The sequence below is a fragment of the Panthera pardus genome, unplaced genomic scaffold, assembly GCF_024362965.1.
Source record: "Panthera pardus isolate Hobbes unplaced genomic scaffold, ASM2436296v1 HiC_scaffold_8, whole genome shotgun sequence".
NCBI classification, from domain to species: Eukaryota; Metazoa; Chordata; class Mammalia; order Carnivora; family Felidae; genus Panthera; species Panthera pardus.
The window spans coordinates 77,072,236-77,099,243 of record NW_026527013.1 but is presented as its reverse complement, the minus strand read 5'-3'; the positions used below and the strand labels follow the sequence as shown (position 1 = coordinate 77,099,243).

General features: G+C 38.4%; 1 protein-coding gene across 3 annotated transcripts in view; it reads right to left on the bottom strand.

Annotated features, from left to right (window-relative positions):
- Positions 1-26,994, bottom strand: part of COG5 (component of oligomeric golgi complex 5) — a 334,355-nt gene extending 307,361 nt beyond the window's left edge. For 2 of the 3 annotated variants that reach the window (XM_053897953.1, XM_053897952.1), the window contains exons 1-5: positions 26,854-26,994; positions 21,958-22,097; positions 18,018-18,075; positions 12,691-12,745; positions 12,520-12,589 (exon numbers count right to left, since the gene is read on the bottom strand). In XM_053897953.1, the coding sequence (XP_053753928.1) occupies positions 12,520-12,589; positions 12,691-12,745; positions 18,018-18,075; positions 21,958-22,097; positions 26,854-26,947 (417 nt within the window). In that variant the 5' untranslated portion in view covers positions 26,948-26,994. The remainder of the gene's footprint in view (positions 1-12,519; positions 12,590-12,690; positions 12,746-18,017; positions 18,076-21,957; positions 22,098-26,853) is intronic. The other variant, XM_019451191.2, reaches the window with a different exon arrangement.
- Positions 26,995-27,008: the final 14 nt, after the last annotated feature.

The window sequence follows — 27,008 nt, the reverse complement described above, 5'->3', positions numbered from 1 at the left end:
AGGTTCCCATGCATCCTCGCTGCCCCACATGCTCTAAGTAGCTATCACTGAAATAACCTTAAAGTATCTCTTCTCTATATGAAAAAGACTAACACATCCACACTCTTTTCACATGCTCTATTTTTCAAGTTGTTACAGGACAGATGTAGCAGTACATTAAAAAAATTTTTTTAGTACCATACATGTTTTGTTCAGTAACATATGCTATGTACTTAGAAAAAATATTACAGCTAGAGCACAGACTAAGGAAAAAATCATTTTACTCATTTCTTAAATATTTAAATGTCTGGTATATAAATAACACTATGCTAAGGCTAGAGATTCAAATATTAACACATATATCACAGCCCTTAAGGAGCTCAGTCTTGCAGAAGAGTATGAGGAAAGTAAAAGGTATGCAGAAAAAAACTATAATGGAAGTATGCATAGGATACTAAAGGAACAAAAAAATGAGAAATATTCTGCCTTGCCAGAAGAAAGGCAGGAGAGGTCCTCACAAAAGAATGACACATCAGTGAGAATGTAGTGAATGACAAGAATATTCTGAGTTAGAGAAGAAGGAAAATGTGCAAAGGAATGAATGAGAAAAATTCTAGCAAAAGGCAAAACTGATGAAGGCAAGCATGAAGGGGCTTACATGCCATATTAAGGATTGACACTTCATTCTATTTCTTGTTAAGAAACCAGTGAATAATTTTATCAGGAGAATAAAATAATCTGATATTTGTTTTGTTTCTTAAAGTTTACTTATTTTTAAAGAATGCGAGCAGGGGGGCGCGAGGGGGGGCGCGAGGGGGGGCGCGAGGGGGGCGCGAGGGGGGCGCGAGGGGGGCGCGAGGGGGGCGCGAGGGGGCACGAGGGGGCACGAGGGGGCACGAGGGGGCACAAGGGGGCACAAGGGGGCACAAGGGGGCACAAGGGGGCACAAGGGGGCACAAGGGGGCACACCGACTGAGCCACCCAGGTGCCCCTGATGTTTGCTTTATTAAAAAAGATGAGGAGCACCTGGGGAGCTCAGTGGGTTAAACATCCAACTTCAGCTCAGGTCATGATCTCATGGTTCATGAGTTCAAGACTCACATCGGGCTCTGTGCTGAAAGTGCAGAGCCTGCTTGGGATTCAAGCATGCGTGCTCGCTCTCTCTCTCTCTCTCTCTCTCTCTCTCTCTCTCTGCCCCTTCCCTGCTCTTTCTCTCTCTCAAAATAAAAAAAAAAAAAAAAAAGATGAAACATGGGAGTTTTCTATTTTCAGTATGGCAGACTCGATTGTTAGCTTACCACTGAAAACAACTAAAAATGTTATATGCCATGTAAAAATGTCTGAAAAGCATCTTAAAATGAGACTACAAATAGGAATACCAAGTTAAAGTGAAGCACAGGAGAATCCAGAGAGAAAAGAAGCAAATCTGCTTTTAATCTGAGAACATTTGCTAATCTTAGAAAACTACAACCTACAAGTGGTAGAGGGGCAGAGAGAGAGGGAGACAGAGACAGAATGTGAAGCAGGCTCCAGGCCCTGAGCTGTCAGCACAGAGCCCAACGCAGGGCTCCAACTCACAAATTATGAGATCATGACCTGAGCCAAAGTCGGATGCTTAACCAACTGAGCCACCCAGGCACCCCCATATCTTCTTTATATATTCACCAATTGATGGACATTTTCAGGATACGGACAGCCATATCCTGGCTATCGCAAATAATGTTACTAAAAACACAGGAGTGCAGGTATCCCTCTGAATTAACATTTTTGTATTCTTTGGGTAAATACCCAGTAGTGCAATTGCTGAATTGTAGGGTTAATTCTATTTTTAATTTCTTAAGAATTCTCCATACTGTTTTCAACAGTGGCTGTACCCGTTTGCATTCCCATCAACACTGATGGTTACCAGAGGGGGCGGAGGTGGGAGGATGGGTTAAACAGACCATGGGGATTAACGAGTGCACTTGTTGTGATGAGCACCAGTTAATGTATGGAGTTGTTCAATCACTATAATGTATACCTGAAACTAATATAACACTGTATAAAAATAAATAAGATGATTTAAAAAATGGCCAATAGGCACAATAAAAGATGCTCAATATCTTTAGTCAGTAGGGAAATTCAAATCAAAACAAGGTACCACTCCATACCCAATCAGATGGCTATATTAAAAAGAAAAGAAGTATTGGCAAGAAATAAAGAAATTGAAACTTTCATACATTGCTGGTAAGAATGGAAAATGGTACAGCTGCTTTGGAAAACAGTCTGGCATTCTTCAAAAAAAGTCTCTTTTTCCAGAGACTGAGATATAATTGACATATATTACTGTATAAGTTTAAGTTTGTACCATATTAATTTCATACATCAAAATGTTAAACAGAATTAGCGTATGACCTAGCATAAATATTCTCAAGTAAACACCCAAGATAATTGAAAAATTTCCACACAAAAACTTGTACAAAAATATTCATAACAGCTGTTACTCATCATAGTCAAAAAGCGGAAATAACCCAAATATTCATCAAGCAACAGGAAAACAAATTGAATGGATAAACAAAAATGCAGTATATTCATACAATGTAGTATTATTTGGTCATAAAAAGGAAAGAAGTATTGAAACATACTACAAGAGGAACCTTGAAAGCATTATGCTGAATGAAAGAAGCCACACAAAAAAAATGCCACACAATGTATGATACATTTGTATGAAATGTCCACCACAGGCAACTCCATAGAGACATACGGCATATTAGAAAGTTGGTGGGGGAATAAATAAGAGGGAGTGACTACTAATGGGCATCAAGTTTTTCTTTGGGGTAATGAAAATCTTTTGACGTTAGATGTGCTGATTGCACAACCCTGTGACTACAGTAAAAACTACTCATTTTACGCTTAAAAATACAGTTTAAAGTGGTAAATTTTATAGCATATGACCTACAACTCAGTTTTTAAAACTGAAAGTAACTTCTAACATGATGGGATGACAGGCTGGATTTACACTCCCATGGTGAACAACTAGAAAGCTGAACAAAATGCATGAAATCGTTTTCAGACACTGAACAGACAGCACAGAACTATCATCCCCAGGATTAACAAAATGAATGAACTTGGGACAGATGGCTGGCTCAGTCGGTGCAGCATGTGACTCTTGATCCAAAGGTTGTGGGTTTGAACCCCATGTTGGATACAGAAATTACTTAAAAATAAAATCTTTTAGGGGTACCTTGGTGGTTCAGTCAGTTGAGTGTCTGACATTCAGGTCAGGTCATGATCTCATGGTTCATGAGTTGGAGACCCACATCGGGATTGCTGCTGTCAGCCTGTCAGTACAGAGCCCGCTTTGGAGCCTCTGTCCTCCTCCCCGCCCTTTCCCAGCTCACCCTCTCTCTCAAAAGAAGAAAAAAGAAAATGGTTTAGAAAAAGAAAAAAAGAAGAAGAAAATGAACTTAACTACCCTAGTTTACTGCTGAGAGACAATTTTCAGGCCCCAGCAAAGGGAAAGGAAAGAGAAACAACATGACGGTCTCTCTACAATGAGAAAACAGAGATGTGACTTCAGGAGAACCAAAAAGGCTAGAGTTTATGGACAGAAACTGGACAGGAAGGAGAGGTTGTGGATATCTGCAGAAGGACGGACTCAAGCACCAACATGTACATATGTAGGAGGAAACTCAGGGAAAGAATTACTGAAACACTTCACAGAGCCCACAGCATTAAGACCTAGCAGTGAATAATTAGGGCTAACATATAAACTAGTCCCGGACTAAAAGCTGCTCTGGACCTGCTCTAACAAAGAATTAAAACCAGTTCTCACTTACCAGGCAAGTGAATAAGTGAAAAAATAAAACCCATAACAAGAAGAAAGGTCAGTCAATAATGACTGATGAAGAAATAATGAAGACTGAAATACTAAAATACCTATTCTAAATATACCTATATGTTCAGGGCACCTTGGTGGCTGAGTCCTGATTTCAGCTCAGGTCATGATTTCATGGTCCTGAGATCAAGCCCCATGTCAGGCTCTGCGCTGGGTGAGAAGCCTGCTTAAGATTCTCTCTCCCCCACTATCTCTCAGAATGAATAAATATTAAAAAAAATATTTTAATATACTCTGTATGTTCAAAAGAAAACAAACTTCATTATAGAAAGGAAAGATATAAAAAGACAAAAACATTAGAGATTAAAAAATACATTATGTAAAATAGAAAACACAGGATGGAAGTAACAACAGATTAGACATTTCAGAAAAACGTAAACTTAGAAATAATTTCAGGTATATTAAATACCAAAACATATGACACAGAGCAATATAGAAGATCTTCATGACCCCAGGGTAGGGAATGTTCTCTTAATCAAGACAGAAAAACACTAACCCTAAAAGAAAAAAATGGTAAATTTTACTTCTATCCATCCAGATATTATCAATAAAGAAAAAAAAACCACAAAGGGATATTTGAAACATACAATAGAGGACACATCTCAGGTATTCAGCCTCTTTAGTAATTAATTCCCTGAAAAATGCACCGAAATATTGGCAAAAATTAGCAAGTCTGACAACAATAAATGTTGGCAATGATACAAACTAATACCAACTCTATACTGTCAGTGTGCAGGACAGAATTATGTGGGAAAATAGTTGGACTTTACATAATAAAGCTAAAGATAAAAAATCCTATAGCCCTAGCAATCCCATTCCTAGGATATACCTAGGCCAACAAGCATATGGAAAGATGCTCAACATCACTCATCATAGGAGAAATACAAATCAAAACCACTAAGAGATATCACCTCTTACCCACTAGCATGGCTGATATCAAAAGAACAGAAAATAACAAGCGCTGACAAAGATGTAGAAAAGTTGGAAACCCTGGGCACTACTGGTGGGAATGCAGAATGGTTTCAGCCACTAATGAAAACAGTATGGAGGATCCAAAAAATTTAAAAATAGAATTACCCATATGATCTGGTATCTCCCAAGCAACTCAAAGCAGGATGGATCTCAAGAGATATTTGCACACCCATGTTCACTGCAGCACTCTTCATAACAGCCAAGAGGGGAAGCAACCCTAATGTTGCTTCAATGGATTCATGAAAAAGAAAATGTGGTATATCCATACAATAGAATATTATGCAGTCTTAAAGAAGGAAATCCTTCTTTAGTACGTGTACTCAAATACAGGTGAACCTCAAGGATATTATGCTAAATGAAATAAACCAAAAGGACAAATACTATATGCTCTGCTTATATGAAATAGCTAAATAGTCAAAATCATAGAGACAGAAAGCAGAAAGGTAGGTGCCAATAAGGAAGACAGGAGGGAGAAAGAGAAATTCACACTTAGGGCATAAAGAGTTTCAGTTTTGTAAGATGAGAAAGTTCTGGAGGTCTGTTACACAACAATATGAATATGGTTAGCAGTACACTTAAAAATGATTAAGATGGGGTGCCTGGGTGGCTTGGCCAATTAAGTGTCCAACTCTTGATTTCAGCTCAGGTCATGATCACCTGGTCATGAGATGGGGTCCCGTGTCGGGCTCTGTGCTGACAGCATGGAGCCTGCTTGGCATTCTTTCTCTCCCCCTCTCTCTGCCCCTCCCCTGCTCGCACTTTCTCTATCAAAATAAATGAACTTAAAGAAAAAATGTTTCCTGGACAGCAACTAACTTACCTGCAAAAATTAAAGATAATTTCAGACAAAAAAAAAAAAAAAAAAGTAACTATAGTTTATATATAGCTTAATGAAAAGCTTGAGTAAGATTTAGAAAGAAGCAATATTAGGAAGACAAAGAAATGTACAGTTACACATCAAATTTGGAGAGTTAGGGGGTAGGAAGTGGAGAAAATTTAGTTCCACACTTAGGTGAATTATAGCTCAATAAAGCTATAAAAAACTATGAGTCTGGGGTAAGGTACTGAGAAAGCTGGAAAATCAGGGGAGGTGTAAAACAGAAAATGGAATTTAAGAGTTTAAGATTTCAGAGGTGAACTGTACAGTCATGGGGGTCGATGAAGATCATAACTGGAGTTAAGAAAGTCAAAGAAGAGTGAGGACAGAATGATGGATGGATGGGTGGATTACTATGGGTACTAAAGCTAGAAACTATCATGTAAAGGCTTTCACTGAAAAGATAACTGAGCCAGGTCTGTCTTTAGTGAAGGAGGCTGACAGATATAAGTAATATGTAAGAAGGACAAGGGGAAATGGCTTGAGTTAATCCTTTTAATGCACACTTTCATTGCCATTCTCTGGATATGCCCTGCATGCCTCCACCTCCCATGCATTTGTTATATTCTTCTTTCTGACTATAATTCCTTACTCTCATCTTAGCCTACTCAAATCCTATCCTTTAAAACTCTCATCAATCCATTCATTCTTAAAGATTTACTTCAAAGCTGTCAACAACCTACTGCTCCTAAGCCCATCTCAAATACCATTTCTTAAGCATTAAACACATCATAAAGCAATCCAACTGCATATAATTTCTTTGTATTCTAAATACTTGTTTCTTTATTTTGGCATTTGTGTAATTAGTATTTTATTAGGTCATTGTGTAGGGTATCTTATTTCCTTTAACCATGATGTAAACTTTTTGAAAAGTACTTCCTCACCCTTCTTTGTATTCTCTGCCATAACTAACACAGTATCTCTCACATGAGATGTTCCCATGGCTTACTGGAAGATCAGGGCTCCTCAGTTATCAATCCATCATTATCTTATTTATGTTCTTTCAAACAATATTGCCATTAAGTCATACTATGTCTACTAACAATATAAAAAGAACATATTTTTTTAAAAAAACCTTCTTTATGCAATTTTCAAACACCTGTTCTATATAAAATGGCAACGAACAGAAAAATAGAATTTTTAAAAAATATAATTTAGTATAGTAACAAAACCAAATATTTTTTTAATGTTTGTTTTTGAGAGAGACAGAGAGACAGAGACAGAGCATGAGTGGGGGAGAGGCAGAGAGAGAGGGAGACACAGAATCCAAAGCAGGCTCCAGGCTGTGACCTGCCAGCACAGAACCCAATACAGGGCTCAAACCTATGAACTGTGAGATCATGACCTGAGCCAAAGTCGAAAACTTAACTGACTGAGCCACCCAGGTGCCCCTATTTTTTTTTTTATGTCTATTTTTGAGAACAAGAAAGAAAATGCAGGGGAAGGGCAGAGAGAGGAGACACAGGATCTGAAGCAGGCTCTACACAGATAGCAGACAGCCCGATGTGGGGCTTGAACTCACGGAAACGCGCCATCATGACCTGAGCCAAACCCAGATGCTTAACCGACTGAGCCACCCAGGCTCCCCACAAAAACAAATATTTAAAGATAAGTTTAACAAAACTGAAACCAAAATGTGAGGCTGAAATTAAACAAGACCTACGGACATGTAGATATACCATATTCATGACATGGAAGATGCAATATTGTTAATACATCAATTCTCCCCAAACTGACCTACAGATATAATATATTTCCAGTCAAAATCCTAGCCATCTTTTTAGGGGCACTTGGGTGGTTCAGTTGGTTAAGTGTCAGAGTCTTGACATCAGCTCAAGTCATGATCTCATGGTTCATGAGATGAGCCCCACATTGGGGACTCGCTGACAGCATGGGGCTTGCTTGGGATTCTGTGTCTCCCTTTCTCTCTGCCCTTCCCCTGCTCTTTCTCTCTCTCTCTCTCAAAAATAAATAAACTTAAAAAAATATATTTAAAAATATCCTAAACAGGGGAGCCTGGGCGGCTCAGTTGGTTAAGCATTCGACTTCGGCTCAGGTCATGATCTCATAGTCTGCAGGTTCGAGCCCCATGTCGGGCTCTGTGCTGACAGCCCAGAGCCTGGAGCCTGCTTCAAACTCTGTGTCTCCCTCTCTCTCTGCCCCTCCTCCACTCTCACTCTGTCTCTCAAAAATAAACATTAAAAATAACTTAAAAATTTAAAAAATCATAAACAGCTTTTTAGTAGAAATTGATGAGCTGATTCTAAAGTTCAGATGGGATTGCAGATACTAAAATGGTATCCTTTTTTCAAGATCATTTGGCTGATAGAAGACTTACTAAAAAGCTTCAGTGATCAAGATAGTGTACAATTAATATAAAGGCAAAAAACTAGATCAACTGAGGAGAGTAAAGAGTCCAGAAATAATCCCACACATACAAAGTCAATTAAGTATTATGAAGGCAACAAAAAAACTGAACAGGGGAAGAAAAGCTGTTTTCAAGAAATGGTGCCAGCAATCCATAAAAGAAAATTTGATAATTTGGACCTGATCAAAATTTATAATTTTTCTGTTTCAAAAGACACCACTTAAAAATAAAAGTCAAGTCATAGCCTGGTAGAAATATTTATAAGTCATACACTGGGGAAAAAAAATATTGGCAAATCACATATGGTATCATAATATATAAAAGAAAAGCTCCTAACTGGGTATTTTTCCAAAGAAAACAAAACACTACTTCAAATATATTCACCCCATGTTCACTGGAGCATCATTTTCAATAGCCAAGTGTCCATCGATAGATGAATAAAGAAGAGGTAGTGTGCATACATACACACACAGATATTATGCAGCCATAAAAAGGAATGAGATCCTGACATTGGTAACAAGTTGGATAGACCTAGAGGGTAGTATGTTAAGTGAAATAATTCAAACAGAGAAAGACAAGTATCATATGATTTCAATTATATGTGGAATCTAAAAAACCAAATGAAGAAACAGAAAAATCAGAAAGAGACCCATAAATACAGAGAAAACACTGATGGTTGCCAGAGAAGAGAGGGCTGGGGGTATGGGCAAAATGGGTACACGGGAGTGGGAGGTACAGGCTTCCTGTAATGGACTAAGTCACAGGGATGAAAGGTACAGCATAGAGAATATAGTTAGTGGTACTGTAATAGCATTGTATTGTGACAGATGGCAGCTGCCCTTGTAGTGAGCACAGCATAATGTATAGAGTTGTTGAATCACTATGTTGTACACCTGAAAGTAATGAAACATTGTGCATCAACTATTCTTCAACAAAAAAAACTGTAACTTAACAAGATAAACAATCCAATTTTAAAATGCCTAAAAGATATTATAGACTGAATAAATTAAAGATATACTAATGACTAATAAGCACATGAAAAGATACCCAAATCATCATTTAAGAAATGTAAACTAAAATTATAATGAAATACCACTGTATTCGTGGGCTACTAGAAAGCCCATAATCAAAGAAGAGAAAATAACAAGTGTTGGTAAGGATGTGTAGACACTGGAGGATGCCTGGGTGGCTCAGTTAGTTAAGCGCCTGACTTGGACTCAAGTCATGATCTTATGGTTCCTAAGTTCGATCCCCGCATGGGACTCTCTGCTGTCAGCACAGAGCCTACTTCAGATCCTCTGTCCCCTTGTCTCTCTGCTCCTCACCCACTCACACGTGCTCTCACTCTCCAAAAATAAACAAACAGTAAAAAAATAATTTAAAAAAAGGATGTGTCGACACTGGAACCCTCATATATTGCTGATGGGAATATAAAATAGTATAGGCACTTTGGAAAACAACATGGCAGCTCTTTAAAAAATTAAACTTACCATACAACCCATCAATTCCATTTTTAGAAACCTACCTAAGAGAAATGAAAGCACAGGTCCACACAAATACACGTAAGCAAATGTTCATAGTAGCATTATTCAAAAGCCAGTAATGAGAAACAATCCAAATATCCATCAACTGGTGAGTAGATAAAGAAAATGTGCTAGCTCCATAAAATAGAAGAGAATTCGGCAATTAAAAAAAAAGAATGGAGGGGCGCCTGGGTGGCTCAGTCGGTTAAGTGGCCGACTTCGGCTCAGGTCATGATCTCGCTGTCCGTGAGTTCGAGCCCCACGTCAGGCTCTGTGCTGACAGCTCAGAGCCTGAAGCCTGCTTCAGATTCTGTGTCTCCCTCACTCTGACCCTCCCCTGTTCATGCTCTGTCTCTCCCTGTCTCAAAAATAAATAAAACGTTAAAGAAAAAAAAAAAAAGAATGGGGACACCTGGGTGGCTCAGTCGATGGGGCATCCGACTTTGGCTCAGGTCATGATCTCACGGTTCATGAGTTTGAGCCCCGCATTGGGCTCTGTGCTGACAGCTTGGAGCCTAGAGCCTACTTCAGATTGTGTCTCTCTCTCTCTCTCTCTCTCTGCCCCTCCCAGCTTACACTCTCTCTCTGAAAAATAGACATTAAAAAAAATTAAAAAAAAAAAAAAAAAAAAGAATGAACTACTGACATTCTATGACACAGACGTACCTCAAAGGCATTATGCAAAGTGAATGAAGCCAGACACAAAAGACTATATCTTATATAATTCCATTTAGATGAAATGACCAGAAAAGGCAAATCAATAGAGACATAAAATAGATTAGCAACACCGTAGAACTGGGGGGTGGGAATAAGTACTGACAGCTGCAATAGACTTAAAATCTCGTCTTTTACAACAACATGGATGGAGCTAGAGTATAATGTTTAGAGAACTAAGTCAGAGAAAGACAAATGCCATGTGATTTCACTCATACGTGGAATATAAGAAACAAACAAGCAAAGGGAAAAAAAGAGAGAGGCAAACCAAGAACTAACTATAACTGTTAACTATAGAGAACAAACTGATGGCTACCAGAGGGGAGGAGGGTAGGGGGGTGGGAGAAATAGGTGATGGGGATTAAAGAGTACACTTAACATGATGGGTGGGAAAAAAAAACAAAATGATAAAAAAAAAAATTCATGTGTTGAAATCCTAACCCCTCGGTGTGATAATATTAGCAAGTGAGGCCTTTGAGAGGTGATTAGGTCATGAAAGTGAACCCCTCATGAATGGGATTAGTGTCCTCATAAAAGGGACCCCAGAGATCTCTCTAGCCTTGTCTGCCATTTGAGGATACAATAGAAAATGACTATGTAATCATGATGAGTAACATATTTAATTGTTGAATCACTCAACTGTACACCTGAAACTAATAGAACACTGTATGTTAACTATACTAAAATTAAAATTAAAGACAATTTAAAAAATTGAAAAAGAGGGGCGCCTGGGTGGCTCAGTCGGTTGAGCGTCCGGCTTCAACTCAGGTCATGATCTTGTGGTTTGCGGGTTCGAGCCCTGTGTCGGGCTCTGTGCTGACAGCTCGGAGCCTGGAGCCTGGAGCCTGCTTGGGATTCTGTGTCTCCTCCTCTCTCTGCCCCTCCCATCCTCATGCTCTCTCTCTGTCTCTCAATAATAAATAAACATTAAAATTAAAAAAAAAAAAAAAAAAAAAACTAAAAAATTGAAAAAGAAAAGAAAAGGACTATCGGCAGCCCAAAAGAGGGCCCTGTCCAGGACATGAGCAGCCTGGTACCCTGATTCAGACGTCCAGCCTCTAGAACTGTGAGAAAGAAATTTCTATAGTTCATAAACCACCCAGTCTATGATATTCCATTACAGTAGTCCAAATGAAAGAAGACAATGGCAAACAGGAGGGATCTTTCTGTGGTGGTGGAAATCTTCTAAAACTGCACTGTGGTATGACTGGCACATTCTATAAATTAGCAGACATTAAAACAGTTATTTTAACAGTATTCCATATGTCCAAAAGGTTAAGCAGATTAATGGAAAGTATAGAAAAGATCCAAATCAAACTTCTTGAGATTAAAACAAAAATGTCTGAAATGAAAAATACACTGAATGAGATTAGGGGTCGATCAAACAGTACAGAAGAAACAATCAGTGAACGTGAAGACAAAGCAATGGAAATTATCCAAAACAAAACACATGGGGTAAACATGAGTGGGAAAAAATGAACAGAGAATCCAGTTGTCTGTGAGACATCCCAAAGATACCTAATAGATTTGTAACTGTAATCCAGAAGGAAAGGGGAGGAATAGAAAAAATATCTGGGGGGGCGCCTGGGTGGCTCAGTCAATTAAGCGGCCGACTTCGGCTCAGGTCATGATCTCTCGGTCCGTGAGTTCGAGTCCTGCGTCGGGCTCTGTGCTGACAGCTCAGAGCCTGGAGCCTGTTTCAGATTCTGTGTCTCCCTCTCTCTGACCCTCCCCTGTTCATGCTCAGTCTCTCCCTGTCTCAAAAATAAATAAGTGTTAAAAAAAAACATTAAAAAAAAAAAAAGAAAAAATGTCTGGAAAAATAATGGCCATAAAAATAACAAAATTCTGGTCCAAAACTAAATTTCTCCTATAATACATAAGCACTCCTATTAGAACAACTTATAGGTATGGGTTCCTTACATTTGGCATAAATGCTGGGTTTCTTTCTGCTCTCTACTGAAAAAATAGTTGTGAATATTAATAAATTAGTAAATGATTATACACTGTAGTATTAAGAATGAAAATAATTCACTTGAATAGGTTTTTATTTTTTAAACTGCCTATCTTATTTTAAAGCTCTTTAGTATTTCTCCCCTTTTCTCTCATATTCCCCTATTTCCTCAGAACTCGTTCTCTTGAAATGTGTTCACTTATATAAACAAAATCAATAATACAGAGTATTAAAAACTGAAAAGTGACAACCCACCTGAAGTCTTGCAAGTTGTGCAGTGCGGGCTACTATTTTATTGTACGGCTCCACAATTTTTGCTTTCATCCTAAAGGAAAAATAAAGAGAGGAGTAACAATAAAATCATCTTCAAATATCAATGGTTAAACTTCTTTCCCTTCCACTTGTTTACAAAATGAGCAACAGTACCTATCAACAGCTCCCTGTAAAGCGCCAATTCTTGTCTGCATCATCTGAAGAACGCCTAGGAAAACACAATAATTTCCATTACTTTACAAAGTTCCAAGGGCTCCAATAGGGCAAAAGAATTATATTAAAAGAAAAAAATTCATACATACATACAGAAAAATTTCAATTTTTCCTGCCACCATCATAACCTAAGCAACCAATCAGTATCTTTTACCTGTACTATTGTTAAAGCCTCTAACTATTCCCCCCCTTCGAATCCTTGTTCCACTAAATAAGTGTGACAAGGAATGCAGAGTGACTGTTTAAGGAGCATAGGGTTTTCCACTTGGGGTGATGAAAAAGTTCTGAAACTACACAGTAATGGCTGCACAACATCGTAAATGTAATTAATGCTGCTAAATTACATACTTTAAAATGGTGAAGTTTCGTGTTAATGTGCATTTTATCTATAACTACAAAAGAAGAAGACTAAGTGATCTTTAAAGGTGCAAATTGTATACAATATTCCCTGTTAAAACTTTTCCTTGGTCTCCCCTTTTCTCCCATGTCAAAACTGAAGTCCACAGCTTGGTTTACAAAGCCCTGTACTATCTGGAAATGGTGTACTTTCTCTCCAACATCCAACCCCACCCTCAAGGTCCTACTGGATAAACACCTACTGTTTGTCAAACCTCGCCCTAACAGGCACAAGTACTAAAAGATCCCCCATCTAACTTAGATTCTCTCGTTATTTTCTTCTACAGCATACATTTCCTTCATGGCACTAATCACATTAGGTAATTATATATCCGGCTGTATATCTGTTTGATGTTTTACTAACTATAAATTCCTGGGCATTAGGGAAAGTATACTTTTCATTCAGTACTGCATGACCTGAGCCTAATGCAGACTACTTCCGATGGCAATATTTGTTAAATTAATTATAAACTAGATAAATAATACACATGGACAGCAAGGACAGCATTGCCTTTAACTCTCAATATACACAAAGTAATAAAGAACTTTTTAACAAAACTGTAGAAATATTTTCATGAAGAAGGATCTTAAATTTTACTACTTTATGGACCTAAAAATAAGCTTTTCAATATTACAGTTTTAATTATTTTGAACTCCATTCTTTAAAACTCAGTTTCTACGTTTAGTTTTAAAACATAATATTCTAAATAAACCTAGGTACAGAATGCTGTCATGTATTAGATGAAGTAATACTAGAATAAGCATTACCAGCATACAAATATGCTTTAATATGGTTCAGTCCAACAGAATCCCATCTGGACCCGAGGATTCTCATTTTTCCGCTGGTTTTCTGTCTTACTGATCTTAAACCTCCAGGAATAAGCTGCCCTTGTTATCAACACTTCCTTATTCTCTCCACCACCCACTCTCCAACAGACTTTCATAATACTCGACCAAAACACATCTTATCAAGGTCACCAGAAATCTCCAACATGCCAAATTCTATTGTCAGTTCTGTCTTTATCTTGTCCCAATTCTCAGAAATTCACAACAGTTTTTTTTTTTAATGTTTTATTTATTGTAGAGAGAGACAGAACATGAGCGAGGGAGGGGCAGAGAGAGAGCGGGACACAGAATCCGAAGCAGGTTCCAGGCTCTGAGCTGTAAGCACAGAGCCCAACGCGGGGCTCGAACTCACAAGCAGTGAGATCATGACCTGAGCCAAAGTCGGATGCTTAACCGACTGAGCCACCCAGGCGCCCCAGAAATTCACAACACAGTTAAACCACTCCCTCCCTAAAACATTTCTTTTCTCTAGGCTTCCAAGTCATCACACTCCCTAGGTTTCTTCTTATTACATGAGCTGCTCCTACTCCTCCTCTGTTTGAGTTCTACTCCAAGATTTAATCCTCATTTTCTCTTCTCTATCTATGTATCTCTTAGGGAATTCACCCAACCCCAATGTTTTAAATACTATCTATTCAATAAAATACCGATTTTATACACACATATCCATACATATGTACAAATGTCTACAGAGATTTTCTATCTGCATGTGTGTGCACACATATATATGTATACAGATGTATACATGCATATACATACACACATACACAAATATATATATGCAAATATACACACACATATACAGTTATGTGTACACACACACACACACACACACCTGGCCCCTCAACTTTCTTATGTCAAATTTAAGACATCCAAGATAACTTCTGCCCTCCCCACCCTATCAAAGTCACAATCTTCTCCATTCTAACCCAGCTCAGTTACCCATACCATCATCAATCCAATTTTTCAGACTAAAAAATAAGGAATCAAACTTGGTGACTTCTTTCCCTCAGCCCTTTCATCTCCCATCAATAAATTCTATCAGCTCTGCCCCCATTTTATCCCACCCACTTCCCTGTCTTTCCATCTACCACTCTAATCCAATGCACCATCAACTCTACTCTTCTAGCATCTTCTAAATTGGTACCCCTGATTTTACTGTTACTTTCCTATAGAACCACCAGAGAAAACTTTTATAGCATTAATCTCATTACATCATGTCCCTAATAAAAACCCTCCAATGGTTTACTACTGCACTTAAAACGAAAATCAAAATTCCTTTCTAAGAACCTCACGTACGATTCTCTTCCCCACTCATTAAACTCCACTCATACGGGCCTTCTCTCTGTCCCTCGTACATCCCAAGCTCATTCCTACCTCCCCATTTATTCCTCTCTCAACTTTCAACACTCTTCTCCCCAGATTTGTATGTGGTGGTTGTTTCTATCATTCAAGGCTCGGTTCAAACATCATACTCTCAAAAGGGCCTTCCCTGACCATCCTTTTTTTTTTTTTTTTTTTAACGTTTATTTATTTTTGAGACAGAGAGAGACAGAGCATGAACAGGGGAGGGGCAGAGAGAGAGGGAGACACAGAATCTGAAACAGGCTCCAGGCTCTGAGCTGTCAGCACAGAGCCTGACGCGGGGCTCAAACCCATGGACCGTGAGATCATGACCTGAGCCGAAGTCGGACGCTTAACCGACCAAGCCACCCAGGCGCCCCCTGACCATCCTAATAAGGGACTCCCCTTCCTCCATACCGTCATCCATTTATTTTCTTTGTAGGACTTACAATTATCTGAATTTGTCTATTTTCTTTGTCTGCTTCTCCACATTAGAACATAAGTCCCATAAGAACAGTGACTTTGTCTGTTGTTCACAGGTGCCTGGTACCTAAACAAGTTCTAAATTACTGTTTGAGTGGACAAATGAATGAGGGAATGAGGGTATCTCTTTTTAATAAAATAGGGTTAATTAAATATACTTCTAAATTCCATAAGAACAAAGACTCTGTCAGAGCTGTCCGGAACCTAGCAAATTCTCAACTAATATTTCAATGAATAAATGAGGGGCACCTGGGTGGCTCAGCTGGTTAAGCAGCCGACTTCAGCTCAGGTCATGATCTCATGAGTTCAAGCCCCGCATCAGGTTCTGAGCTGTCAAGCTCAGAGCCTAGTGCCTGCTTCAGGTTCTATGTCTCCCTCTCTCTCTGCCCCTCCCCTGCTCATGCTTTGTCTTGGTCTCTCAAAAAAATGAATAAATGCTAAAAAAAAAAAAAAAAAAAAAGTTTAATAAAAAAATAAATGATTAAATGAATGAAAAATGAATAAGAGGGGACTTTTAATAAAATAGGTTCAATAAATTTAATTCCAAACTACTTAGGTGGCAAAAATCTTCAATATTTGGGGGAAAAATTAGATGAAGTAGAAGTTGGTATAACACTTGTTTTCCAAAACATATCACACTTTTCAGCATCTCAACATTCTAATAGGTGTTTAGAAATACACATCATGCCAAAATGAATACTAATTCAGACTTTGACGTTTTATGTTCAAATAATCTGGAGAAGATTCTTAGATTATCACAGGAACTCCGAGAAGGCTGCCTTTGTACTTCAAACACTCATCTAATGGACAGTCATTCTAACTCAGTCTAACAGTAAATTTTAAATGCTATAATCACTGAAAAGCTTTTTGGGGAAAACAAGCACATTATGGACCAAAATGCATATAAGAATATAAGAAAAAGAAGTACTTCTGCTGACAGGATTCATCTATACCTATATAGACTCACAATCAGTGTACTACCATGCCATTCTTACGGGTTTTACAAATGAAAAAAATCATTTACCACTTATTTTTTAAAAATCACCATTAATACAGGATATTATTTACTTGCTTCCAGAAACACCTAAAATGAGATTAAAAATAATTTCTAATAGTAAGTGGTCAGTACTTAGAGCTTCTTAACTTTCCCAAGAACATAGTCTGATATCTATCTTAAATATTCAAGCAACAAACTATTATTCCCCCAAATACTAAGTTCTTCATCATGACGTCTGGGAAACAATGTACCTACTGACAGTAAGTGAATACCTCTGAGTTCATAAGCAGCACTGGGGGAAGCATTAAATATTGTATCACAAAAAAACATATCCTTCCTCCTCAAGAGTTCAATCAACATAGGAAAAATCACCTAGTTTTCTTTTGACGTGCAATGATTAATAATACTAATCACGAGTGACAATGTAAAACGTGATTATTAACATTCCATACTTTGTGCACCTGGGACTCTTGATCTTGGGATCGTGAGTTTGAGTTTTATGCTAAATGTGGAGATTACTTAAATAAACAAATTTAAGGAAAATTCCATATTTATAAGATGTAGTTTAATTCAATCAAGAGAGGAGGAAAATTCACAAAAGACTTGGCCAATCAAAAATAGTAAGACTTATAAAAATAAAAATTCCCTGTTATTATTATTCTATTATGCTTGCACTGAAAAGAGTTTCAAAGAAAACCAAATATAAGGAAAGCATTCAAGCCTACTTCTACTATTACTTACTCTGGTGGTATTGATGTTTTTATTAACAATTTTCTAACTGTGAATTTTATTAGAGGCACTAAATATGTGCCAGGAATTGTTCTAAGCATTTTTCTAACTCACTTCATCCTCAAAATAACACCATGTAGGTACATATTAATACTCCTCCTTTACGGATAAAAGTGAAGCACACAAAGGTGAAATAACTTGTCCATGGTCACACATTTATTAAGTGCCAAAGCAAGGTTTTGAACTCAGTTTAACTCCGAGGTCAGCAAAGTTTTATTAAAGTTTTGTTGGAACACGCCACATTCATTTTCATATTATCTGGCTGCTCTCCAGAAGAGCAGAGTTCAGTAGTTGCAACAGAGGGGGTATGGCCTGCAAAGTCTCAAACATTTACTATCCGACCCTTAACAATAAAAGTTTGCTAACCCCTGGTCTAGCTCAATCTAATTTATAGTATTTAATGGAAACATACCTTCCAAAGACTCAATCCCAGTTGCTTGTGCTAATAAATCTTCATGTCTTGCAACAACCTGAAAATCAAGAATTTGCTCTAAGTATTAGGTATTTTTCTTTGTAACCACAATGTAGAATTAAAGGTCTCCCTTCATATAGGAAGGCCCAAACACTAACCCAAAAGAATAAAATACAGATTAAAAGAAGTGTTTGAAAGGAGTTATTAGCAGACACACAAACATGCTTATAGTTTGATACAAAGCCAAAAAGACACAACCTTTTCACCAGTCCTTTTCTTTCCTAATGGGAAGTACAAATAGAGCTGTGCCAAAATTGAAAAACAAAACAAAACCTATTCTTGCCATGCTATTATATGCTTTCCCTGTAAAGAATGTTTTCAAACATTAGGTTCTCTTAGTTTCGGTTGTTTTTTTTTAAGGTTCTCTTAATTCTTGAACTTAATTCAGCATCATCAAGACCACATTCTTTTTTTAATTTAAAAAAAAATTTTTTTAATGTTTATTCACTTTTCAAGAGACAGAGAAAGACATAGTGCGAGCCAGGGAGGGGCAGAGAGAGAGAGAGAGAGAGGGAAACACAGAATCTGAATCTGAGCTGTCAGCACAGAGCCTGACACAGGGCTTGAACTCACAGACCGCAAGATCATGACCTGAGCTAAAGTCGGATGCTTAACCGACTAAGCCACCCAGGTGCCCCAAGACCACATTCTAATCGGAAAAGATAACGTGGAGTCACTACCCACCTATCCCTGAACATTTCTCTGCTTTCAGTTTCCGAAGGTCACAGAAAACCCTCTTCCTTGCACATGACTGATATTTTTATGAAATTTAAGGCAGTGTGAACCATCACATGAAAAAACCAAAAAGGTTAAGAGTTAAAAGCCACATGCAAGAGATTCCTAGAAACATTAAGAAATCCTTCATCTCTAGAATAATGCAAGAATCCTTACCATTTTGTACCTTTTCAATTCCAATGAATAAGAAGATCCATAAGAAGGCTGTAAACTGAAGCTCCTAGTCAGCAAAAATTCATTCACTGGAACCCCTGTATTGTCCTCCATTTTGTCCTGCTTCAGTTATCACTGTTTTCTATCATGTCCCTTTCTATCACATGCTTCTGAAATTACTTTCGGTCTCCTACGTCTCTTAAGATTGCCAGAATATGTCTGAATTTTCCCCCAGTCCACTGATAGGGCCATCAATGTGTCGTCCATCCTAACAAGACTAATTTTAATTCTCCACTCTTCTTTTTCCTGTGTGAAAAATACTATACTTTCAGAAACTCCTCTGCCGCCAGCTGGATGAATTTCCAAGAGAGCTGAGAGACAGAAAAGAAAGGAAAGCTACTTTCCTGTTACTGTTTCAGCTAGTAATAAGCAAGGTCCTGAGACCTGAGAATTTAGAGACATTTGGAATAGCCACATCAATCATTCCAAAATTTCATCACCAGATACCTACAGGTGGAATTTTAGCACTGGCATGGGAGTGCCAGGCCTTTGCATTGCATCTATGAAGGTAGATCCTTCAACTCAGTCCACCGGCTGATTTCATAATCGTCTAATTCTCCGTATTAAACATTTTCCTGCTTTACATAACTAGAGTGGTTTCTGTGTCCTATCCTAAGCCCCAACGAGTACGTACTTCACCACATCTACTGTTAATCATCTCAGTGGTATTTTAAATTTTTTTATGGGTTTAGTTAGAATTATCCCAATTTTGCTTCTGCAGAAAAACAATTACAGCAGGTTCAGATGTCATACTAGTATTCTACTTCATATCCCAAACTACTATCAGTGTAACCTGCCCCCTCTAAGAGATGTTAAATACATTTTTAGTTTTTTGTTGATTCCTGCAGAGAAGGTACTACATGCAAGGAACAAAGAAAATACCAACCATATTACTCAGCCACAAGAAGAATGAAATCTTGCCATTTGCAACTATGTGGATGCAGCCAGACAGTATTATGCCAAGCGAACCAAGTCAGTCAGAGAAAGACAAATACCATATGATGTCACTCATATGTGGAATTTAAGGAACAAAACAGATGAACACGGGGGGAGAGGGGGAAGAGAGGCAAACCAGGAAACAGACTCTTAACTAGAGAGAAAAAACTGAGACTTCCTGGAAGGGAAGAGGGTGGGGGGGATGGGCTAAACAGGTGATGGGTATTAATGAGTGTACCTGTGATGAGCACTGGGTGTTGTAACTGATGAATCACTAAATTCTACACCTGAAACTAATATTACACTGTATGTTAACTAATTGGAATTTAAATAAAAATTTGGGGAAAAAAGTACCAACCACAAAAAAGAAGAATTTCAGGCACTCTTACAAAAAGCCATCCCTGAGAACTCTAGGCAGAGTTAAGTGCATTCTCCCCTGCTTTTATGAAAGCTTTGTACTACTCGAAACAAAACAGGCATCATTTGCCTGTTACTGTTTCTGTCTGTATCTGCTACTGGTCTGTGAGTCTTTGGAGAGCTGAGAAATATGTTCACTTTTCTGTCTCCACAGCCTAATGCAAATCCTGACAATTTAAAGTGTTTTATAGGGGCGCCTGGGTGGCTCAGTTGGTTAAGTGGCCGACTTCGGCTCAGGTCATGATCTCGCGGTCTGTGAGTTCGAGCCCCGAGTCAGGCTCTGTGCTGACATCTCAGAGCCTAGAGCCTGCTTCTGTTTCTGTGTCTCCCTCTCTCTCTCTCTGCCCCTCCCCCATTTGCACTCTGTCTCTCTCTGCCTTTCAAAAATGAATAAATGTTTTAAAAAAGTGTTTTATAAATATTTGTCAATAAATTTTGAACTCCAATTATATAATCAAAGTTAAAATGACCTTAAAAGTCATCTCAGTCCTGAGTAGTCCTAACTACTCTTAATTGATAAAGTACAACACAAAAAATTTAAGTGAACATGTTTCATGCTACACGAGATCTAAGTTTCCTGGTAAACAGTCCATTTACTCACGTACTTGTTCATTCACTTAAATATTTATTAAGTGCCTACTCAACAAACAAAAACCAACAACTAGGCAGTATACCATAAACCCCCTATAAAAATTACAGAATTGTAAAAGAGAAAGGAACCTTCAAGATCTACTAGAATCTCTTCCTCCTTATTCATTCCAACCCATTTAATAGATTTTCTTTTTAAAAACAAAACTCATGGGGCACCTTGGCAGCTCAGTTGGCTGAGCATCTGACTCCAGCTCAGGTCATGATCTCTCATGGGTTAGAGCCCCGTGTCGGGCTCTGTGCTGAGAGCTCAGAGCCCTGGAGCCTGCTTCAGATTCTGCGTGTGTCTCTCTCTCTGTCTGTCTGTCTGTCTGTCTCTCTCTCTCTCTCTCTCTCCCCGCCCCTCCCCAACTCACGCTCTGTGTCTCTCTCTCAAAAATAAACAAACATTAAAAAAAAAAAAAAAAAATTTTTTTTTAAAGCAAAACTCAAAGACATTAAGTGATCTAAAAGGGAACCTATCTCCTGAGATTAGAACCTATCTCCTAATTCCCCATTTTGTGTTTTATCTACCAGAAGTTTATCACCTTTCTGTAATTTCAGCATAATGGTACACTTTGTGTTCATAAAGTGGGAACTGTCTATGTGAACACCCAATTTTTCCTACTCACACTGTTCTACTCCCATAATTCCATTTTCTATTATTTTTATCAAATGCTTCCTATTTTTGCCCACCTACATTCATTGCACATCAGTTAAGGTGGTGAAAACAAAGTAGGAACAAAAGCTTTTGGAGAGGGGGATATGTTGGTTTTTCAACTAACAAAATGTAGTTTACAGAAAACTTTTCAAACACATGCTTCAAAAAAGAAGCCACACTGGTTACGTTATACATCTGTTCATTTAAATATGCAGTTAGATTAAATAATAAAAAGATTACAAAATGATAAATTATCACTTTTGGCTGAATGATCCAGAAGATTGGAAATACCTGTAAGTGTAGTTCTTTATCCAACTGACTGATTCCTTGGGCAAGTTTTGCTAGTTGTTCAGCAATTACAGCTTGATGAATAGACTGGGAAGTATAAGTCTTCACATCAAAGTCTTCATTTAAAAAATCACTGTAACACTCTAGGGGAAAAAATAAGGAAAAGTCTTTATTAATTATACCACACTAAAGCACGGATATTAGACAACAGAACAATTACACCCACAGATAACATACACCAAGAACTGGTGTAAACGCTTCTGTTGTAAATGAGGAGGGGGAAGCAACAACAGAAGAGAGTGGAAATACTGGTGGAGAGCATACTGTGCCATACAATGACCTCAGCACTTTAAACATGTTAACTCATTCAATCCTCACACAACCCTGTTGGAACCATCATTTCCCTCATTTCACAGACGAAGAGACAGGTAAAGAAGGGGCATGCAACTTGTCCAACTTGTCTAAGATTTGTATCCGGGCAGTCTAGTTGCACAGCCCACACTCTGAACCACGACATTACACTGCTAAAAGTTAACTTTTATCAGGGAGTTGGAAGGAAAATATGAAGTAGAAGATTAAAAATTAACTACAAACTACAGCCTTTAATGCAAGAAAACAAGGTCACCAACAACAACAACAGGAAAATTTACCACATTTGATATTTATGGCCTCCGATATCTCTAAATCTATGCACAAATATTATCATAATACAGTGGATCTGGAATTTTAATAGAAATTGGCAAATACAAACTTACAGGTATCACTGAAATTAAGGATTTATGAGCAAAATAAGTAAATGGAAAAAGAGACTATATTCAAAACAAACGCTTCATCAACAGGAAAAAGAAGTGATACTAGATGTTAAGAAGATATCTTTCTGTAGTGAAACTCAAAACTGGAAATAATTAGGAGTTAAAAATAATTATGTAGAAGTAAGCTCAGTGTAGATATAAAACTGCTGTCTTCCACTCATATAGTGGATATAAGACTACCCTGACAGAGATTATAAAATTAGCCAAAAGAACAGAGTCCTTACAAGAAAGCTTCAGTTGTCTATTTCCACTCTAACGTATGCTCCATGAGGGCAAGGGCTTTGTTTTGTTTACTACCACATCCTTAGAGTCTGAACAATGCGTGATACGTGGTTGGATTCTGGTAGAAGGAATGACTTTATATTTCAGTTGGAAGTATTATTCTGCAAAATGCAAAGACTCTTTCTTGACTACTCTCAAAGAAAAGCTGCTACTTTTGCCTTAATTCTGGGAACCCCATTTCCTTCCAGTTTGCCAAGTAGTTTTCAGAATTAAGGATCCTGCTAGGCAGCAAAGTGGAGAAAGCTACTCCGATAAAGAGTGACGGTTTAGAGTCAACAAATGCCACAGCGTATTTTGAGAAATAAGGGGAATGCTGACTTCAGTGTGTCTCGAGCACATGGTGGGAAAGAATGAGAGAGTCAAGGTTCCAAAGGAAGGTTGGGGGCAGTTAAAAAAGACTGGTAACATCTCTAAAATGTTCAGACCATATCCCATTGAGGTAAAAGATAAGAAAGAGCACTGTCAGCTCTGTTTTAGTTTCCAGCAGCAGTATGGAGGGTGATTGAAAGGGATTAGTCACACAGCAGTGTACTGGAGCTGGCTCAGAACGGCCCCTTTAAGAGCCAATTATTAAATTTTCAGGAATTGTGTGAGCCAGCAGACATCACAGGTATCTGAAAACTGACCATGGTGAGAGTATTTATACCATGGAAATTGGCATACACTACAAAACCAGGGCTTCCCCTCTTTTACCAGAAAGCTGGTTTACCAGCTCACTCGTGTATTACATGAGTAACACATGCTCTATTAGAGTTACAGAGGCCAGTAAGATGCTGTGTTAACAGCCCAAGAGACATGATGAAGGCCTAAGACAATGGCAATAAAAACGTCAATAAAGTGACTAATTTGACAAATATTCAGACACTATAATGTGTGAGACTTAGTGACAAGCTGAAGACGGGTGATTAGGTAGAGCAAGAAGTAAAAGGATGATTCCCAAGATTCTCAGCCAAGTAACTGACATACGGAATTCAGCTGTGCATTAAGCTGGACCACTAGCCATCTTTGTGTAAAGACAAAAATGAACATAATACTGCCTTCAAGGAACTCACAATCTATATGGGAAACAAGCACAAATCTAACCACATACAATTAATGTGAAGATTAAAGGGGTTAAAAAAAAAAGTACTTTCACTTTTTCACATATAGCACCTGAACTATTTGTTCATATTTAACTTTTTGTATGTAAAACTAGTCATGCCTGTTCACCATCAAGATAGAAATGTCCAGTAGACAATAATTCTATAGCTGAGAAATAAGAATCATGTGTATTTGTATGCATCCATATTAATTCTGAAACCATGAAAAAAAAAAACCCAGATGGTTTAGAATTTTAGAATGCACAAAAAAAGGGAAATGGAGAAGACTGAGTTAGAAGCCAGGAAAACACCAAAAATTTGGAAGTAGATGGAGAAAATGAAAGCAATCAAAGGGACTAAGGAGCATTCAAAGAGAAAGAAAAACAAGGAAGAATGGCAAAGGATGGTTTAGAGAGAGTGGAAAGTAGTGTCAAAGACCTTAAAAACATAAAATACAGCAAAAGCTGAGTACTGGCCACTGGACTTGTCCTTCAGGAGAAAAGTCATATAATGCTTCTCTTTTATAGCTATCTCATTCCTACAGGAGGCACATCAGAAACACCCCAGAAATTATTCAAACTATGCATCTGCTCACCAATCCTGTCAATCTTATCCTCTACCACTGGCAGATTCTTTACATAATCAAGCACTGTTATGGACAGAAAATGTTTAATGTTTTAGTAATGTTGAAGAGAATGGATGGAGTGAACCACTGAATTAGGAGCACATTGAAGAAGACAAGCAACTAAATGAACCTGGAAAAAAGAACCCTTAAAGAATTAGGAATTTTTTTTAAAGCATAGAACTCACAAGTCACATGACAAGTATTTAAAGAAAAGAGTCAAACCCTTTTTAAAAGTTTAAGTAAGATAGGACCAAAGTGTCCATTTGCTATATTCACAAGGAGGTAATCAGAGACCTTGGCAAAGAGATTTCAATGGCATAGAATGAGGGTGACTGGGTCTTTGAAGAGACAGGAAAAAAAATCCAGAGCACAGGAAGGAGGACTGTCCTCAGAAGCAGAAATTCCACTTGTACTGTAATTGGAAATACAAGGGGAAAAGAAAGGACAGTTACAAGGTTAGGTTTAATGGCAAGAAATGGAGGAAGCTCACATCTGATGGATGATCTTTCGTTCAGGGAAGTTTAAAGACATTTGTTGAACTTGAAAGAAGAGGTTTGAAAGGGTAAGATTTAAGTAATCACTGTGGAAGATGGAAAAAATAACTAAATAGGACAATACAGAAGGCAAAATTAAGGACTATTTACCCTTTAAAAACTGATTACAATTCCAGAATGCATCCTACTGAAATATATACCTATGCCTGATATGTGTTGTTTCTTCCACTTCTTCACCTGGCGAAGTTCTATTTATACTTCAAAACCAATTCCATCTAGAAAGCCTTTCCTGACACTCCCCTAACCACTCCCAGTTATCCTCCTCTTCTGCATTGTTTGACTTTATACACAATTCTGCTACCCTAAAAACACTACATTATAATGCTTAACTTTATAGCTTTACAAGACTATTTCCCCTACTAAAATGGTAAGCTGCTTGAGGGGGGGAATTGCACGTATGTTAGAAGTTCAAAACGTGGTTGAACGGAATTTAAGATACAATGATATATTGGACAGAGATCCTAACCTAGAGAATCTAACACATCCTAATTCAGAAAACCACCTCCTTAGTAAGTTTTGACAAAAGTATATAAATTTTCAGAAGTAATTAAGGACAATAATAAAATATACAACACGCAGAGAAAAACAATAATTTAGGCTGTTCATTCGTTTATAACCTACTTTGGCTTATTGTGATGTTCAATTAAAAATACTTATTTTGCACCTACTGTATGAAAGGTACTGTTTCTAACACGGTGGAATATAAAAAGTGGTTCTACAATGCTGTAGAAGAGGATAAGTATACAAATTATTTTAATACAGGGTAGAACGTGAAGGCCATTAGGGAAGAAAATTAAGAACAGATGAGGAAGGGTCTTAGACATTTGAATTTTATTCTAAAGAGTAAGAAACTTGCGGCGTGTTAACTGAATTAAAACAATTTAATGTGCCTCTCAAACGCACTATATTTATTTCCCGGGGTCTTCTCCTGTCCAAAACTATCAATGAATTTCTATATTCAATACATATGGTTAATCCCAGCCTGAACTAATGCTCTGAACTCTCCCCCGTGTATGGTTATGGACAAATGCCTTGTAAAAAACAAACAAGCCTGCAAGTGAGCCACCTGTGTCATCCAAGAATTTGTTAAAGGATGCTTCCGACACTACTTAGAAAGGAGGCCCTCTGACATTAAAAGCTGTCCTCTATCTGTTCTAGGTCTTTCACTTTTCCTGGGATCCAACGCTTCCTCCTTTCATCAAGAATTGCGGCAGCAGCCAGTAGCTATCAACCTGGGTCACCGGAGTACGGCAGGGTCCCAGGACTTCAGGGAAACCTCGGGCTCATGAAGGGTAGAGTTGAAATGAGAAGCAACCAGAAACCAGGAGTCCCTTGGACACCCGGAAGGGAAGGGGACAGCAAGTCTGTGGAAACACAGGTTTGCGAGGCTATACCACCCAGACGCCAGGGGGCCGGGCGGGGGGGAGTGGTCACGTCGAGACCGGAAAACTTTCTGCAAAGCGACGGGTTGAGTCCACCACCCGGGCCCAGATGCGGAGCAGGACAGTCCCCTAGCCCCACCACCCAGCGAGACCCAGACTCCTTACCGTCCTGCAAAAGCTCCCGGACTGTCGCTGCCGCCGCCCCAGAGCTCAGAACCCCTTGGCCAGCCACAGCGACGCCGCCGTCACCACCTTCCATGTTGGCAGGTGCCGGGGTGATGGCGTCAGCTGCCGGCCCGCCCCTCCCAGGTGATGACGCA